Here is an 18,953-nt window from a genome sequence, read left to right as displayed (position 1 = left end):
GGATAGTTCCTGTGAATTATTATGGGTGGAGGCTACACTCAACAACCAAGCTAGGTTAATAATTGGCTCCTTTTACCGACCTCCCGACTCAGCAGAATTAGTGGCAGAACAACTGAAAGAAAATTTGAAATACATTTCACTTAAATTGTCTCAGCATGTTATAGTCTTAGATGGAGATTTCAATTTACCAGATATAGACTGGGACACTCAGATGTTTAGGACGGGTGGTAGGGACAGAGCATCGAGTGACATTATACTGAGTGCACTATCCGAAAATTACCTCGAGCAATTAAACAGAGAACCGACTTGTGGAGATAACATCTTGGACCTACTGATAACAAACAGACCCGAACTTTTCGACTCTGTATGTACAGAACAGGGAATCAGTGATCATAAGGCCGTTGCAGCATCCCTGAATATGGAAGTTAGTAGGAATATAAAAAAGGGAGGAAGGTTTATCTGTTTAGCAAGAGTAATAGAAGGCAGATTTCAGACTACCTAACAGATCAAAACGAAAATTTCTGTTCCGACACTGACAATGTTGAGTGTTTATGGAAAAAGTTCAAGCCAATCGTAAAATGCGTTTTAGACAGGTACGTGCCGAGTAAAGCTGTGAAGGATGAGAAAAACCCACCGTAGTTCAACAACAAAGTTAGGAAACTATTGCGAAAGCAAAGAGAGCTTCACTGAAAGTTTAAACGCAGCCAAAACCTCTCAGACAAACAGAAGCTAAACGATGTCAAAGTTAGCGTAAGGAGGGCTATGCGTGAAGCGTTCAGTGAATTCGAAAGTAAATTTCTATGTTCCGACTTGACAGAAAATCCTAGGAAGTTCTGGTCTTACGTTAAATCAGTAAGTGGCTCGAAACAGCATATCCAGACACTCCGGGATGATGATGGCATTGAAACAGAGGATGACACGCGTAAAGCTGAAATACTAAACACCTTTTTCCAAAGCTGTTTCACAGGGGAAGACCGCACTGCAGTTCCTTCTCTAAATCCTCGCACAAACGAAAAAATGGCTGACATCGAAATAAGTGTCCAAGGAATAGAAAAGCAACTGGAATCACTCAACAGAGGAAAGTCCACTGGACCTGACGGAATACCAATTCGATTCTACACAGAGTACGCCAAAGAACTTGCCCCCTTCTAACAGCCGTGTACCGCAAGTCTCTAGAGGAACGGAAGGTTCGAAATGATTGGAAAAGAGCACAGGTAGTCCCAGTCATCAAGAAGGGTCGTCGAGCAGATGCGCAAAACTATAGACCTATATCTCTGACGTCGATCTGTTGTACAATTTTAGAACATGTTTTTTGCTCGAGTATCATGTCGTTTTTGGAAACCCAGAATCTACTCTGTAGGAATCAACATGGATTCCGGAAACAGCGATCGTGTGAGACCCAACTCGCTTTATTTGTTCAAGAGACCCAGAAAATATTTGATGCAGGTTCCCAGGTAGATGCTATTTTTCTTGACTTCCGGAAGACGTTCGATACAGTTCCGCACTGTCGCCTGATAAACAAAGTAAGAGCCTACGGAATATCAGACCAGCTGTGTGGCTGGATTGAAGAGTTTTTAGCAAACAGAACACAGCATGTTGTTATCAATGGAGAGACGTCTACACACGTGAAAGTAACCTCTGGCGTGCCACAGGGGAGTGTTATGGGACCATTGCTTTTCACAATATATATAAATGACCTAGTAGATAGTGTCGGAAGTCCCATGCAGCTTTTCGCGGATGATGCTGTAGTATACAGAGAAGTTGCAGCATTAGAAAATTGTAGCGAAATGCAGGAAGATCTGCAGCGGATAGGCACTTGGTGCAGGGAGTGGCAACTGACCCTTAACATAGACAAATGTAATGTATTGCGAATACATAGAAAGAAGGATCCTTTATTGTATGATTATATGATAGCGGAACAAACACTGGTAGCAGTTGCTTCTGTAAAATATGTGGGAGTATGCGTGCGGAACGATTTGAAGTGGAATGATCATATAAAATTAATTGTTGGTAAGTCGGGTACCAGGTTGAGATTCATTGGGAGAGTCCTTAGAAAATGTAGTCCATCAACAAAGGAGGTGGCTTACAAAACACTCGTTCGACCTATACTTGAGTATTGCTCATCAGTGTGGGATCCGTACCAGATCGGGTTGACAGAGGAGATAGAGAAGATCCAAAGAAGAGCGGCGCGTTTCGTCACAGGGTTATTTGGTAACCGTGATAGCGTTACGGAGATGTTTAACAAACTCAAGTGGCAGACTCTGCAAGAGAGGCGCTCTGCATCGCGGTGTAGCTTGCTCGCCAGGTTTCGAGAGGGTGCGTTTCTGGATGAGGTATCGAATATATTGCTTCCCCCTACTTAAACCTCCCGAGGAGATCACGAATGTAAAATTAGAGAGATTAGAGCGCGCACGGAGGCTTTCAGACAGTCGTTCTTCCCGCGAACCATACGCGACTGGAACAGGAAAGGGAGGTAATGACAGTGGCACGTAAAGTGCCCTCCGCCACACACCGTTGGGTGGCTTGCGGAGTATAAATGTAGATGTAGATGTAGATGTAGTCGAATTAAGTCGGGTGATGCTGAGGGAAGGAAATGACACAATTAAAGTAGTAAAGGAGTTTTGCTATTTGGGGAGCAAAATAACTGATGATGGTCGAAGTACAGAGGATATAAAATGTAGACTGGCAATGGCAAGAAAAGCGTTTCTTAAGAAGAGAAATTTGTTAACATCGAGTATTGATTTAAGTGTCAGGAAGTCGTTTCTCAAAGTATTTGTATGGAGTGTAGCCATGTATGGAAGTGAAACGTGGACGATAAATAACTTAGACAACAAGGGAATAGAAGCATTCGAAATGTTGTGCTACAGAAGAATGCTGAAGATTCGATGGGTTGATCACATAACTAATGAGGAGGTATTGAATAGAATTGGGGAGAAGAAGAGCTTGTGGCACAACTTGACTAGAAGAAGGGATCGGTTGGTAGGACATGTTCTGAGACATCAAGGGATCACCAGTTTAGTATTGGAGGGCAGCGTGGAGGGTAAAAATCGTAGAGGTAGACCAAGAGATGAATACACTAAAGAAGTTCAGAAGGATGTAGGTTGCAGCAGGTACTGGGAGATGAAGAAGCTTGCACAGGATAGAGTAGCATGGAGAGCTGCATCAAACCAGTCTCAGGACTGAAGACCACAACTACAACAACAACAATGTCCTCTTAAGAATCATGTATTGCTTGAACTATAATTTTAAATTAATGTACATAATCAATAGTCACACAGTTTCGTAATTTTGATAGTCTATCTAGTATATTATTTCCTTTATCTGTAAGGGTTTGGGTTCTCCCGGACAATGTAATGTTCTTTCTGTTAAGGAGGATATAATACTGGCACTGAAAGGATAGAGCAAAAGATAAATGAAACTAAGGAGAAACTGGGAAATCGAATTAAAGTTAGTGGGTTAGCTAGTTAGTTTTATGAACTACAGATTATTTACATTATAAAATGTAATAATGTGGAACGAGTCAGGAGAAGATAATGTTAAGGCCAATGACATTCGAGTTCAGTCAGTAATGGCAAAGGTGATGGTAGATAAATTGAACACAATAAACAGTGTCTTAAAATGAGTTGTAAGATGAACGTCATCCTCATTTGCAGAGAGAATGCGGACCTGCCCCATATCTCAAGTACCGCGCTGTAGAAACACATCCAGGCTCTGAAAACAATGCAGATTAGGCGAGAAACTTCCAGAAAACTCCCAAGTAACCCTACAAGAGTATAGAAAGAAAGTCGCGATATTTTGCAGTAGGTTTCGTAGAGCTACTAAACTACCTGAGTTCTTCGATAAATTTTATTGGTCATTTCATAGGGATTTGTAATAATTTCTTTACATAGTCGCCTCATAATACGACTAGGCTTTCCTAAAATTCATCATTGATCTCATGGGAATATTGGGATTACAAATGTTGGGTTGGTTTGTGTGTAATGGAGTTTATGGCATTCCTGGGTGAAATATTGTTTGTCTTTTTCTGTGAGTGATGTTTTCGAGGAAGCTCTTAATGTTCACCTCAAAATGGTCTTGTTGGGTCACTTTTGATATCTTCAGTAACCAATACTTAAAGACAAAACTGATACACATGCATGAATGGTTGTATATAAAAGGAAGGAAATTTTGTAAGGTGTAACAAGGGTATATGTAAAAATCAATGAAAGGCGCGTTCAGTGTTATAATAGGAAAAATAGCTATTCAGTTATGCTCCATAGGATCGCTACTGTATTCCTCTACACAAATTTGTTTTCCAAATTCTCATACACTTCATTCATTTATTTTAATCTCATTTATTACCTCTCTGAGGAAATAGACAAGAAATGATACACTCTGTTATAATTTAGCAATAACTTCAAATTTCATTAGAGGATTACTTATCAAATACCAAAAAGAAGATTTCTCTAAATTGTACTGAATATCGAAATCATTAGAACGAATTTGTAATACATAAAATACAAGCTACAGACGAAAAACGGCAGGTGTAACAGGATACACTGAAATTTGTAACAATAAATACATATTATTAATATAAACGCCAATACATGAAGCATCACCAGGATAAATTCTATCAGATGCTCCAACAGATACATCAATTAGTCCAAAGTTCAAAGTGCGAAGTTTAACTAAAAGCAAGTAATGCATACACAGTAAAACAAAACTGAAATCATGTATTTAAAAAGTAGGAGTATTTTTATGTGTTTAGCAATGAACTATAAGTAGAATAAGCTGAAGATGCTCAAAATGCTGGTCATAAGCGATACAATGTTAGCTGTAAAAACGAAATTGCATAAGAAAATGAAAAATAACATGACTATCTATCAACATTTAAAGAAAAATCAGAATTAATGGCAAAGTGATAGTTAACCTTTTAGATCCATTTGGCTTATGAAGGAGAAAAGTAATTTCTGAATATCAGAACAGGAGAGAAAAAAGTACAAAAATCGGGATTACAGTTGTTAAAGTAAATTACTAAATTTAACAAGCTGTCAGTTTCTATAGATGAGAAAGATAGAAGAAAGTGGAAGGTAATGAGGGGAAGGAAAAAAAGAGAAGCATTGGAAAAAATTAAAATAAAAGAAACCAAAGAAGAATTTAATTTATTATATAACGCTTATTTATCAATGAAATTATAGATGCACAATGTTAGAAGATAGAAAAAAAGTGAAAGATAACAAGGGGAAGGAAAAAGGGAAATATTGGAAAAATAGAAAATACCTAAAGCAAAAGAAGAACTGAATTTGTTATACAACGCTAGTTTCTCTATGAAATTATTCATGCACAGTGGTAGAAGAGATTCGTATAAATAATTAACAGTAAATGAGGCACAGTTCAATGAAACAACTAGAAACTCTAGAAGCAGCAAACCTAAGCGCATCAGCAGCAAATAGGAATACAATATTGTATTAGCAACATCTTCATACCAACCCACAACAAGGTATCAAGAGCCTAAGTCCACAATATGAGAATTTTACATAACAGAATCACGTAGTTATGGTGGACGGGATGGTAGCAGTATGTATTGAGTTTACTCATTTAATATTAAGTTGGCATGCTGCGTCTTATGATTGTCGATTTCCAGTAGGTTCACATCCTACATCATATGACTGGTTTTTTTTCAGATACTCGGCTCAGGTTGAATTCTTCTTTCTTAATCACCTGCTTCTTTCGTGTACAGATAATCTAACTGCCACAGCTCTGCCTGACTGATTGATATACACTTTTCCACAGCGTTTGCATGTGATTTTATTCACATCACTCTGTTGTAGTTTATCCTTATTATTGAATAAAAGTTTTGATATGCTGTATGTATTATAAAATGCCTGTCTGTAGTTGCCGTAACTTTCTTTGTGAGGCTGTCTGAATTTTGTGGAATATATGGGGTAATGGGCTCTGAGCACTATGCGACTTAACTTCTGAGGTCATCAGTCGCCTAGAACTTAGAACTAATTAAACCTAACTAACCTAAGGACAGCACACACATCCATGCGCGAGGCAGGATTCGAACCTGCGACCGTAGCAGTCCCGCGGTTCCGGACTGAGCGCCTAGAACCGCTAGACCACCGCGGCCGGCTATGGGGTAATGCACCGAGCGAGGTGGCGCAGTGGTTAGCACACTGGACTCGCATTCGGGAGGACGACGGTTCAATCCCGTCTCCAGCCTTCCTGATTTAGGTTTTCCGTGATTTCCCTAAATCGTTTCAGGCAAATGCCGGGATGGTTCCTTTGAAAGGGCACGGCCGATTTCCTTCCCCATCCTTCCCTACTCCGAGCTTGCGCTCCGTCTCTAATGACCTCGTTGTCGACGGGACGTTAAAAAACAACACTAACCTAACCCTATGGGGTAATGCAACAGATGTTATTACTACTGATTGGTTATTGTTGACCAGCGAACAGAAGTGGTGTAATTTACGCATTCTCTTTTTTTCGTACACTATCATGAATCAAGGCAGAGCTACAGCTGTTGCTGGAAGCGGAATGTTTGATAGTTTATAGTTCCGTTGCAAAGACATAGCGCTAATGGAACAGACATGAGGCAATTCATCATCAAGTGGAAAACTGAGTGATTGTGACTGTGAGGATGCTGGGAGCTTGCAGGGATAATCGTATCTGTAGCTATGTTTTTTTCCTGTAAATGCTGAATAAGTATCTCCTTCTGCTAATAACTGTAATAAAATCCAAGAAATTTATAAAAGAGTCTCACAGTTCCATTGTGCACTGAATTTTATTATGGAGGAAGTTTAAATGTTCCAGTAATTCCTGCAAAGTGCTTGAATTTTCTTATGATGGAAATTTAAATGTTGTGAAAATAACTAAAACATTTGAACGCCCAACACAAGAAAATTCATTTCATAATGGAGCTGGGAGACTCTTCCATAAATTTCTTAGACCTTAATACAGATACAAGAACAAGAAAAGACACTTAGAATTTACAGAAGAAAACATAGCTACACGTATGGTATTTCCTGCAAGCTACCAGCACGTAACAGGCACAAACATGCAGCTTTCCTTCCGATGGTGCATCGCCTCATGTTCCATTGCCCGATTCTGCCTTTCGAATAGTGCTACAAACTATAAAATATATCGCTTCCAGTAATGGCTACAGTTTTGCCATTATTGATAATATACTACTAAAAAGTAAAATTCATTAAATTACACCACTTCTGTACGACAACCAACAGGAACCAGTCAGTAGTTACGAAAACTACCGTGTTATCCCACACACTGTCAAAATGACAACCTCACAAAAATGTTAAGGTCTGTAACAACAGTCCTGCATTTTATAATTCCAAGAACAGATTAAAATTTATGTTCAGTACGAAAGACAAACTTCAGCCCTTGATAGAGAGTGGTATGTACAAAAATCACATGCGAGTATTGTGGAAAAGCATATATTTGTCAGTGAGGCAGATCTGTGACAACTAAATGATTTGTACATGAGAGAAGCTGGAGATCCAGAAAAAATGATTCAACTTTAGCCGCTCGTCTTTTAGCAGAAAATCATTAATATGGTGTAGAATGCGAAGTTTTACATGCTGTTAAGAAAAGCAGGTAGATGGCCCTACTAAAAATCAACATATGACACAGACTGGCAGTTTATGGTCAGTGACTAAAGGATTCATGATCCATTATCAATGGTTTTCCCAGTTAGAAATGAATTTTAACAACTTAAACCAAGTAGAAACTAACACTGACGCATAGAAATGAAAACCATTCGTGTAATTTCATGTATTCGATTGATAATGCATTTGTAGAACCACTAATCTATGTCAAATAATGAACACACTTCAGAACACAGTCCATGAAACGACAATTACTGCCTACGGCTAAAGTAATATCTTGACTGAGGACTTGGTATGAAAATTAGAAAAAAAATCCTGTGCTGCACAGAGAAAATATACTTTAGGAGGTGGTAGTATCCGACTAATGTGCCGTATAGCTTGTGTCCAATTTTTAGAACGCAGTCCGAACAAACACTCACAGACAATGTTAATCAAATCAAGTGATTGTGTTCAGAGTTGGTCTTCGTAAATTCTACTTCCGCCTTCAGTGCAGTTCCTCTTACGTCATCTTGGCTTTCTTCCATGGGGCAGCATTTTTCTTAGTCTGAACTATTAATTCTTTAATTCTTCTGTTATATTCACTTTTTCATTGTAGAGCTCGCCCATTAACCATCTCCACAGGCAAAAATCTGTAGAGGTACTGACCGGGGATTTGTTGGTCAAGAATCGCGAGCATTTCTATCGATGCATCTGCTTTGTGAAATTAAACTTACGTGGTCGCTTCAAGACTAGAATGTGCAGGGACCCGTCTTGTAGCCAAATGAACTTCTTTCAATAATGCAGGCAGCTCGTTTTCATGAAATTCTAGATAACGGGCCCTGAATGCAGATGCGATAGCACAATAGGCCTAATAAACAGATTATTGCACCACACCATTCATTTAAATAGAAACGTCATTGAAACTGTGTCTCCACAAACGCACGTTCATTTTCGTCGGACCACCGATTTGAGCCAGGAGAAATGTTGATACCGCCATGAGTAGATGCGGTTTCATCACTAAACATCATCACTGGGATTGCTATTATCCAACGATAAAATATCAATCGTCCACCTTCACATGCTTCTCTAAGGTGTTGAATCAACTGTAAATGATGTCGATAGAGGCCGTGCATACATTATGTCGGCCATATTCCGATACGCCTAGAAATTCCCCGTGTGCTTGTTGAAGGAGTACATTCTGCCAACTCAAGGATGTCATCTATTTCATCTACATCCCGTTAATTTGCAATTTCAGATGAGATATTACTGCTGAAAACTGCACCAGTCAAGAGCAGTTTAGTGCGAATTCGAGTAAACACTCTTGAATCTGATGCTCTGCTACTACGAAATCGTCTACCGCAGTTTCTACAAGCAGCAGAAACAGTCCGTCACAAAACCCGCAATCAGCATTTGTAAATACGTGCAGAATGCTCAAACGACTCAGTAGAACTGGCCAACAAATCACAATCGTACCTGAATAGCTCAATTATGTAAACTCAACCACAATTGCACAACTTGAACTCCCAAACGAAAATGACAGTTGATAAATAATCTCATAGCAGCTGGAGTACCACCGGACGAAATGATAACTTATAGCTGTAACCAGCTACATCTCTGTAACCAATAAAAATTAGGCAGATGTCATATCTATAGCGTAATTTGTGTATACTACCACGTCCTAAAACATTTCCTAACCCTCTTGACATACCCTACACTGCATCTACAATCAGGGACAAAACGCATCACGAAGGAATTATCCGAATATACGAAGATAGTAACTGTTCTCGAAAGAACAGATACCACTGATGACCGTGCAGCTAGAATAACTGATAATTAATTGAAACCCTCAGCTGCCGACAGATGTTGCTGATAATCCCGATGGGGACAGCTGAAAATGTGTGCACCGACCGGGTTCGAGTCCCGGTCGGGGCACACATTTTCAGCTGTCCCCATCGAGGTACATCAACAACACCTGTTGGCATCTGAGGGTTTCAATTAATTATCAGTTATCCGAATGGTAAAGAAATCGATAGATATATGATGTACAGACAAACAAATGAATACAATTTTAGTAAAATTTGATGATTTATTCACGAGAAACACCTTCACAAATTGAACAAATCAATAACGTATTGATCCACTTTTGGCCTTATGCAATCAGTTATTCGGCCTGGCATTGATGGATAGAGCTGCTGGATATCCTCGTGCGGGATATCATGCCAAAGCCTGTCCAAACAGCGCGTTAGATCGTTAGAATCCCGAGCAGGTTGGACGTCCATACACCTAATGCTCCAAACGTTCTCAGTTAGCGATGTATTCGGGGATATTTCTGGCCAATGTAGGGTTTGGTAAGCACGAAGATAAGCAGTAGAAAGTCCTGCCGTGAGCGAGCGGGCATTATCTTGCTGAAATGTAAATCCAGGATGGCTTGCCATTAAGGGTAACAAAACGGGGTGTAGAATATCGTCGACATATCATTGTGCTGTAAGAGTGCCTCAGATAATATCCAAACGGTCCTGTTATGAAAAGAAATGTCATCCCAAACCATCATTCCTGGTTGTTGGGCCATATCGCTGGCGACAGTCAGGTTGGTATCGACCACTGTCCAGGGCATCTCCAGACTTGTCTTCGGCATGGGATGTCACTGACTAAAGTAGAGTCATCGTCAGTAGCGAGCCGTTTTCAGACTAAGCCACAATGTCCAGCGAAGATGTGTCTGGAGACGCACCAGACAGTGGTGGGATAAAGACCTGACTGTCGCCAGTGATGTGGCCCGACAACCAGAAATGATGGTCTGGGATGCCATTTCTTTTCATAACAGGACCGTTTGGATATTATCTGAGGCACCCTTACAGCACAATGATATGTCGACGATATTCTACGAGGGCAGTTCAATAAGTAATGCAACACTTTTTTTTCTGAAACAGGGGTTGTTTTATTCAGCATTGAAATACACCAGGTTATTCCCCAATCTTTTAGCTACACAACACTATTTTTCAACGTAATCTCCGTTCAGTGCTACGGCCTTACGCCACCTTGAAATGAGGGCCTGTATGCCTGCACGGTACCATTCCACTGGTCGATGTCGGAGCCAACGTCGTACTGCATCAATAACTTCTTCATCATCCGCGTAGTGCCTCCCACGTATTGTGTCCTTCATTGGGCCAAACATATGGAAATCCGACGGTGCGAGATCGGGGCTGTAGGGTGCATGAGGAAGAACAGTCCACTGAAGTTTTGTGAGCTCCTCTCGGGTGCGAAGACTTGTGTGAGGTCTTGCGTTGTCATGAAGAAGGAGAAGTTCTTTCAGATTTTTGTGCCTACGAACACGCTGAAGTCGTTTCTTCAATTTCTGAAGAGTAGCACAATACACTTCAGAGTTGATCGTTTGACCATGGGGAAGGACATCGAACAGAATAACCCCTTCAGCGTCCCAGAAGACTGTAACCATGACTTTACTGGCTGAGGGTATGGCTTTAAACTTTTTCTTGGTAGGGGAGTGGGTGTGACGCCACTCCGTTGATTGCCGTTTTGTTTCAGGTTCGAAGTGATGAACCCATGTTTCATCGCCTGTAACAATCTTTGACAAGAAATCGTCACCCTCAGCCACATGACGAGCAAGCAATTCCGCACAGATGGTTCTCCTTTGCTCTTTATGGTGTTCGGTTAGACAACGAGGGACCCAGCGGGAACAAACCTTTGAATATCCCAACTGGTGAACAATTGTGACAGCACTACCAACAGAGATGTCAAGTTGAGCACTGAGTTGTTTGATGGTGATCCGTCGATCATCTCGAACGAGTGTGCTCGCACGCTCCGCCATTGCAGGAGTCACAGCTGTGCACGGCCGGCCCGCACGCGGGAGATCAGACAGTCTTGCTTGACCTTGCGGCGATGATGACACAGGCTTTGCCCAACGACTCAACGTGCTTTTGTCCACTGCCAGATCACCGTAGACATTCTGCAAGCGCCTATGAATATCTGAGATGCCCTGGTTTTCCGCCAAAAGAAACTCGATCACTGCCCATTGTTTGCAACGCACACCCGTTACAGACGACATTTTAACAGCTCCGTACAGCGCTGCCACCTGTCGGAAGTCAATGAAACTATACGAGACGAAGCGGGAATGTTTGAAAATATTCCACAAGAAATTTCCGGTTTTTTCAACCAAAATTGGCCGAGAAAAAAAATGTGTTGCATTACTTATTGAACTGCCCTCGTACACCCCGTTTTGTTACCCTTAATGGCAAGCCATCCTGGATTTACATTTCAGCAAGATAATGCCCGCTCGCTCACGGCGAGACTTTCTACTGCTTATCTTCGTGCTTACCAAACCCTACATTGGCCAGAAATATCCCCGATTACGAGGGTCAGTCAAAAAGTAATGCCTCCTATTTTTTTTTCTACGTTTAATTGTCAGGAAATTTAAATGCAATTACATAGGTTGAAAACCACAACATTGAGGATCATTTTGTCATTTTTCAATGTAATCTCCGCCCATCTCTACAGTTTTGGTCCATCTTTGAACAAGGGCATGTATCCCAGCACGGTAAAAATCACAGCTCTGCTTCCTAAGCCATTGACGCACGGATGTTTTGACGGCCTCCTCATCTTCAAAATGAATCCCACGATGAGCTTCTTTTAGTGGCCCGAACAGATGGAAGTCTGATGGTGCCAGGTCAGGGCTGTATGGGGGATGAGGCAAAACTTCCCATCCAATTTTGACAATCTCGTCAGAGGTGTGACGACTGGTGTGTGGTCTTGCATTGTCATGCAAAAGAAGAACATCTGCCATTGATTTTGTTGGGCGAACTCGCTGAAGACGTGCTTTAAGTTTGTTGAGGGTTGTGACGTATTGAACAGAATTTATTGTGCATCCCTGCTCCAAAAAATCAACCAGAATCACACCCTCTGTATCCCAGAAAACTGTTGCCATAACTTTCCCTGCCGATCGCACAGTTTTGAATTTTTTCTTCCTCGGCGAGCTTGTGTGACGCCACTCCATTGACTGCCTCTTTGATTCGGGTTCAAAAAAATGCACCCATGTTTCGTCCCCGGTCACAATTTTTTTCAGAAACTCATCTCCCTCCAAACGGAAGCGCTGCAAGTGTTGGGAGGCTATTGTTTTCCTTGCCTCTTTATTCTGATCGGTTAACATTCTTGGAACCCACCGTGCACAAACTTTTGAGTACCCCAATTGTTTAATAATCGTGATCACACTGCCTTTACTAAGAGAAATAATGCGATACACTTCATCTGCAGTCACCCGACGGTCACCACGAATGATGTCATCAACTTGCTGAATGTTGTGTGGAGTCACTGCACTCACCGGCCTGCCGCTCCGCTTTTCGTCAGTCAACGGTGTTTGCCCTTCAGCTTCCTTACAACGACGAACCCATCGTCTAACAGTGCTGACATCCACTGTCACAACACCATACACCTTCAGTCTTTCATGAATGTGTATGGGCGTTTCACCTTCTGCATTCAAGAATTCAATCACACAACGCTGTCTCAAACGAACATCGATGTCGGCCATCTTACAAACTTCTGCTGTGCTGCCACCTGTTGACACAGAAAGCTACTACTGCAGTGGATTGCAGAAGAAGGTTTGAGGAATGGCGCCAAATTCAAATTTTTCACTTAACTTAATTTCTTTAAGTAGAAAAAAAATGGGAGGCATTACTTTTTGACCGACCCTCGTATATCGCTAACTGAGAACGTTTGGAGCATTAGGTGCAGGGGCGTCAAGCTGCTCGGGATTCTAACGATCTAACGCGCTGTTTGTACTGGCGAGAGATTCTACTGCTTGTCTTCATGCTTACCAAACCCTACCATGGCCAAGAGAGAACGTTTGGAGCATTATCGATAGGGCCCTCCAACCAGCTCGGGATTTTGACCATACAAAGGGCCACTTGGCACGGTGTCCCTCAGGAGGCAACCCAACATCTCTGTCAATCAGCGGCATGCTCGTATAAGGGCCACAGGTGGACCAACGCGCTATTGAGATTAAAATTCTTCTGGGTATTATGCCGCGTCATTGCTAAAAACTAACAACAATAATAAACTAAAACCGACGTTTCGGCCGAATTGCAAAGGCCTTCCTCAGGACACGAATGGTTTTGCTTACGAGTGGCAGAACGCGAACGCTGTGTACGATTACAACAACATAATAAATCGGCGATAGCGGAACACCACCGTGACTGTGGACAACCTATCAGGTTCCAGGAAGCCCGAGTACTGGCGAAAGAATCGTGGATGCGAGAACGCAAAATACGGGAGGCGATCGAAATTATTAAGCAGCCTAAAAACATCAACAGAGAAGATGGCTGCAAACTCCCGGCGTCCTGGCTGCCGGCCATCCCAGTCCAACGGGCCGCGAGCGGTCGCGGGGCAGAAGCCACACGGGACACGGGCGTATCTGCACAAACAGCTGTAGAGAAACTGTCAGTCCACTTCCGCGCACACCAGGAGGAAAACTAGCCGACCAGGAGCCGAACGCTGATTGGCCGACAGTTGCCACTCGTTGACGACATGGACATCCACGAATAGCCTCTTGCCTTCCATCTTCCCTTACGTCATGACTAGCCAACCATATTAGAGGGCCAATCAAAAGTTTTGCAATAGTGACGTCAGACACCGATAGTCTATAAGAGATAGAAGCACCTATCCCCACGCAAAACCAGTCGTGCCCTGAGGAAGGCCGTTGCAATGCGGCCGAAACGTCGGTTTTAGTTTATTATTGGTGTTAGTTTATAGCAATGACGCGGCATAATACCCAGAAGAATTTTAATCACCATGACACCTGCCGCGGAAGCCTACGTTCTTATACCAACGCGTTATTGATTTACTCAGTTTGTGGAGATCTTTCTCTTGAATGAACCATCAAATTTTTCTGAAATTGTTACCATTTGTTTGTCTGTACATGTACATCACATCTACTATTCGGATAATTCTTTCGTGGTACCTGGTTTTCATATTTCGTCTCGTAGTTTACTTGTGTGTATAACTGTGTGTGTGTATGAGAGAGAGAGAGAGAGAGAGAGAGAGAGAGAGAGAGAGAGTATAAGTGTGCGTGCGTGTGAAGCAAAACGACTGCCATTGCCAGGGTAGTGTGCCCTTCTCACCCAGGCACCACTCTGCACACAGAGTACTGACACATAGTGGTAGTGGTACCTGCTGGTAGGCCTGGAGATGCTGCTTTCGCGCCGCCTCCACTTCCGGGGTGTCCCGGACGGGCTGCGGAAGACCGGGGTGGGTGGCGGGTAGGTGGTTCCCGGCGGCGTGGAAACCCTGCCCCTCGTCCCAGTACTGCACCTGAAATCCAGCACTCCGTCACACCCGCCAGCTAGAATAGCTTGCCAGAAACAGTACACTGCGTATAGGGTAAAGGTTGGGAAAGTAAGTGTCTCGAACGTCCGTCTTCAGAATAGGTTGACATCAAGATACTTGTGCAACACGAGCCACCAACATTCTATTTATACACTACTGGCCACTAAAATTGCTACACCGACAAGAAATGCAGATGTTAAACGGGTATTCCTTGGACAAATATATTATACTACAATTGACATGTGATTATATTTTCACGCAAATTCGGTGCATACATCCTGAGAAGTCAGTACCCACAACAACCACCTCTGGCCGTAATAACGGCCTTGATACGCCTGGGCATTGAGTCAGACAGAGCTTGAATGGCGTGTACAGGTAAAGCTGCCCATGCAGCTTCAACGCGATACCACAGTTCATCAAGAGTAGCGACTTGTGTATTGCGACGAGCCAGTTGCTCGGCCACCATTGACCAGACGTTTTCAATTGGTGAGAGATCTGGAGAATGTGCTGGCCAGGGCAGCAGTCGAACATTTTCTGTATCCAGAAAGTCCCGTACAGGACCTGCCACTTGCGGTCGTGCATTATCCTGCTGAAGTGTAGGGTTTCGCAGAGATCGAATGACGGGTAGAGCCACGGGTCGCAACACATCTGAAATGTAACGTCCACTGTTCAAACTGCCGTCAGTACGAACAAGAGGTGACCGAGACGTGTAACCAATGGCACCCCATACCATCACGCCGCATGATACGCCAGTATGGCAATGACGAACGCACGCTTCCCATGTTCGTTCACCGCGATGTCGCCAAACACGGATCTGACCATCATGTTTCTGTAAACAGAACCTGGATCCATCCGAAATAATGGCGTTTTGCCTTTCGTGCACCCAGGTTCGTCGTCGAGTGCACCATCGCAGGCGCTCCTGTCTGTGATGCAGCGTCAAGGGTAACCGCAGCCATGGTCTCCGAGCTGATAGTCCACGTTGCTCCAAACGTCGTCGAACTGTTCGTGCAGATGGTTGTTGTCTTGCAAACGTCCCCATCTGTTGACTCAGGGATCGAGACGTGGCTGCAAGATCCGTTACAGCCATGAGGGAAAGATGCCTGTCATCTCGACTGCTAGTGATACGAGGCCCTTAGGATCCATCACGGCGTTCCGTATTACCCTCCTGAAGCCACTGATTTCATGCTCTGCTATCAGTCATGGGATCTCGCCCAACGCGATCAGCAATGTCGCGTTACGATAAACCGCAATGGCGATAGGCTACAATCTGACCCTTTATTAATGTCGGAAACGTGATGGTACGCATTTCTCCTGCTTACACGAGCCATCACAACAACGTTTCACCAGGCAGCACCGGTCAACTGCTGTTTGTGTATGAGAAATCGGTTGGAAACTTTCCTCATGTCAGCACGTTGTAGGTGTCGACACCGCCGCCAACCTTGTGTGAATGCTCTGAAAAGCTAATCATTTGCATATCACAGTATCTTCTTCCTGAAGGGTTAAATTTCGCGTCTGTAGCACGTCATCTTCGGGGTGTAGCAATTTTAATGGCCAGTAGTGTAGTACTCATTAGAAACCTTATAATGATGAACCACGTGTTTCTCAATTTGTTCACACGTTTAAAAATGTTCGTGTTGTTGCAGATGCCAAGCTACTTAGGCAAAGAGCATTATTAGTATGTAGCCTGATTCAAATAGCATTAATGAGAGAAACAGACAGAACATTGCAGAAGCAGTATCAGAGGTATAGGCCTCATATTTTCAATCATGGTGTCAAGATAGTCTGTGTATCCCAAAGACAAGTAGTTTATATTGTACTGTGACTGTTGGAGAGGAACGAAAGTATCGCTGCGTGCGCTCGAGCGCGGTGTAATGCGATCCCCAATTTCCTGACACAAACTGTTTATCAGTGAAGGTCACAAGCACTTTCACGATATTCGCTGACGATGCTGATATCTTCTGGAAAATAGAAACTACACTACTGGCCATTAAAAACGCTACACTAAGAAGAAATGCAGATTATAAACGGGTATTCATTAGATAGATATATTATACTAGAACTGACATTTGATTACATTTTCAGGCAATTTGAGTGCATAGATCCTGAGAAATCATTACCCAGGACAATCACCTCTGGCCGTAATAACGGCCTTGATATGCTTGGGCATTGAGTCAAACAGAGCTTGGATGGCGTGTACAGGTACAGCTGCCCATGCAGCTTCAACACGGTACCACAGTTCATCAAGAGTAGAGAATGGCGTACTGTGACGACCCAGTTGCTCGCCCGCCATTGACCAGACGTTTTCAATTGGTGAGGGATCTGGAAAATGTGCTGCCTAGAGCACAGTCCAACATTTTCTGTATCCAGAAAGGCCCGTACAGAACCTGAAACATACGGTCGTGCATTATCCTGCTGAAATGTCGGGTTTCGCAAGGATCGAATGAAGGGTAGAGCCGCGGGTCGTAACATATCTGAAATGTAACGTCCACTTTTCAAAGTGCCGTCAATGCGAACAAGAGGTGACCGAGACGTGTAACCAATTGCACCCCTTACCATCCCGCTGGGTGATACGCCAGTATGGCGATGACGAATACACGCTTCCAATGTGCGTTCACCGCGATCTCGCCAAACACGGATGCAACCATCATGATGCTGTAAGCAGAACCTGGTTTCATCCGAAAAAATGACGTTTTGCCATTCGTGCACCCAGGTTCGTCGTTGAGTACACCGTCACAGGCGCTCCTGTCTGTGTTGCAGCGTCAAGGGTAACCGCAGCCATTGTCTTCGAGCTGATAGTCCATGTCACTGTAAACGTCGTCGAACTGTTCATGCAGATAGTTGTTGTCTTGCAAATGTCCCCATCTGTTAACTCAGGGATCGATACGTGGCTGCGCGATTCGTTACAGCCATGCGGATAAGATGCCTGTCATCTCGACTGTTAGTGATACGAGACCGTTGGGATCCTGCACGGCGTTCCGTATTACCCTCCTGAACCCACCGATTCCATACTGTGCTAACAGTCATTGGATCTCGACCAACAGGAGCAGCAATGTCGCGATACGATAAACCGTAATCGCGTTAGGCTACAATCCGACCTTTATCAATGTCGGAAACGTGTTGGTACGCATTTCTTCTCCTTACACGAGGCATCACAACAACGTTTTACCAGGCAACGCCCATCAACTGCTGTTTGTGTATGAGAAATCGGTTAGAAACATTCTTAATGTCACCACGTTGTGGGTGTCGCCACCGGCGCCAACCTTGTGTGAATGCTCTGAAAAGCTAATCATTTGCATATCACATTTTCTTCCTGTCGGGTAAATTTCGCGTCTGTAGCACGTCATCTTCGTGGTGTAGTAATTTTAATGGCCACTAGTGTATGGTTGTAACTCGCCTTTCAACAGTGTACATTTCGTAGCTGAAATATTTCAGTGTATGAAAATTTTTCGTATTAACAAAACGTTCCTGGCCTTCAGCTGCGTCACACTTTTAAAATCCCATTAGCTTGAGGTCGGCCATTGTCAAGGGGTAACGCACTGCAGTACCAGCGATGGTGTGGGCCTTGTTACAGAGCTGTGGCCCACTCAGTCACAAAACATCAACAACCCCGTATTACCGCTCTCTTCTTTGAGGCGTTCTTCTGGCATTTCCGCGCCGAATGAGGCGAGGACTGTAATCGCGTTAAGGAAGACATTTTGATGCATGACACGGCAGTCAGTTACCACCACGTCAATGGTCGAGAGGAACTCAGCCGAAACGTCGTGCGACTGTTAACCACTTGATACGACTGAGAGCCCGATAAGAATTTTTTTAAATATTTCAGTCGTATGCGCCGGTGGTCACTTAATTGTATAAAATGAGGGATGACTTGAAGGTATCAGCGATCAAATGTTTGATAAAAGTTGGAAACCAAAACAGTCTTTGATCGCAAATTTGTTGATTCAATAATCGGTTTCGATCGTTATGATCATAATCAGACTGATCTATGAGGTTCATTCAAGTGAAACCTGGTCCGTGCGTCTACCTTAGCCTTACATGTTA

At 43.2% G+C, this 18,953-nt stretch overlaps 1 protein-coding gene across 1 annotated transcript in view; it reads right to left on the bottom strand.

Annotated features, from left to right (window-relative positions):
• Positions 1-18,953, bottom strand: part of LOC124625781 — a 128,755-nt gene that overhangs the window by 23,963 nt on the left and 85,839 nt on the right. The window contains exon 4 of the mRNA XM_047149228.1: positions 14,757-14,897. Coding sequence (XP_047005184.1) covers positions 14,757-14,897 — 141 coding nt within the window. The remainder of the gene's footprint in view (positions 1-14,756; positions 14,898-18,953) is intronic.

The sequence above is a fragment of the Schistocerca americana genome, chromosome 8 (genome assembly GCF_021461395.2).
Source record: "Schistocerca americana isolate TAMUIC-IGC-003095 chromosome 8, iqSchAmer2.1, whole genome shotgun sequence".
NCBI classification, from domain to species: Eukaryota; Metazoa; Arthropoda; class Insecta; order Orthoptera; family Acrididae; genus Schistocerca; species Schistocerca americana.
Note: the sequence above shows the minus strand (reverse complement) of the source record. Positions and strands in the feature narration are given on the sequence as shown.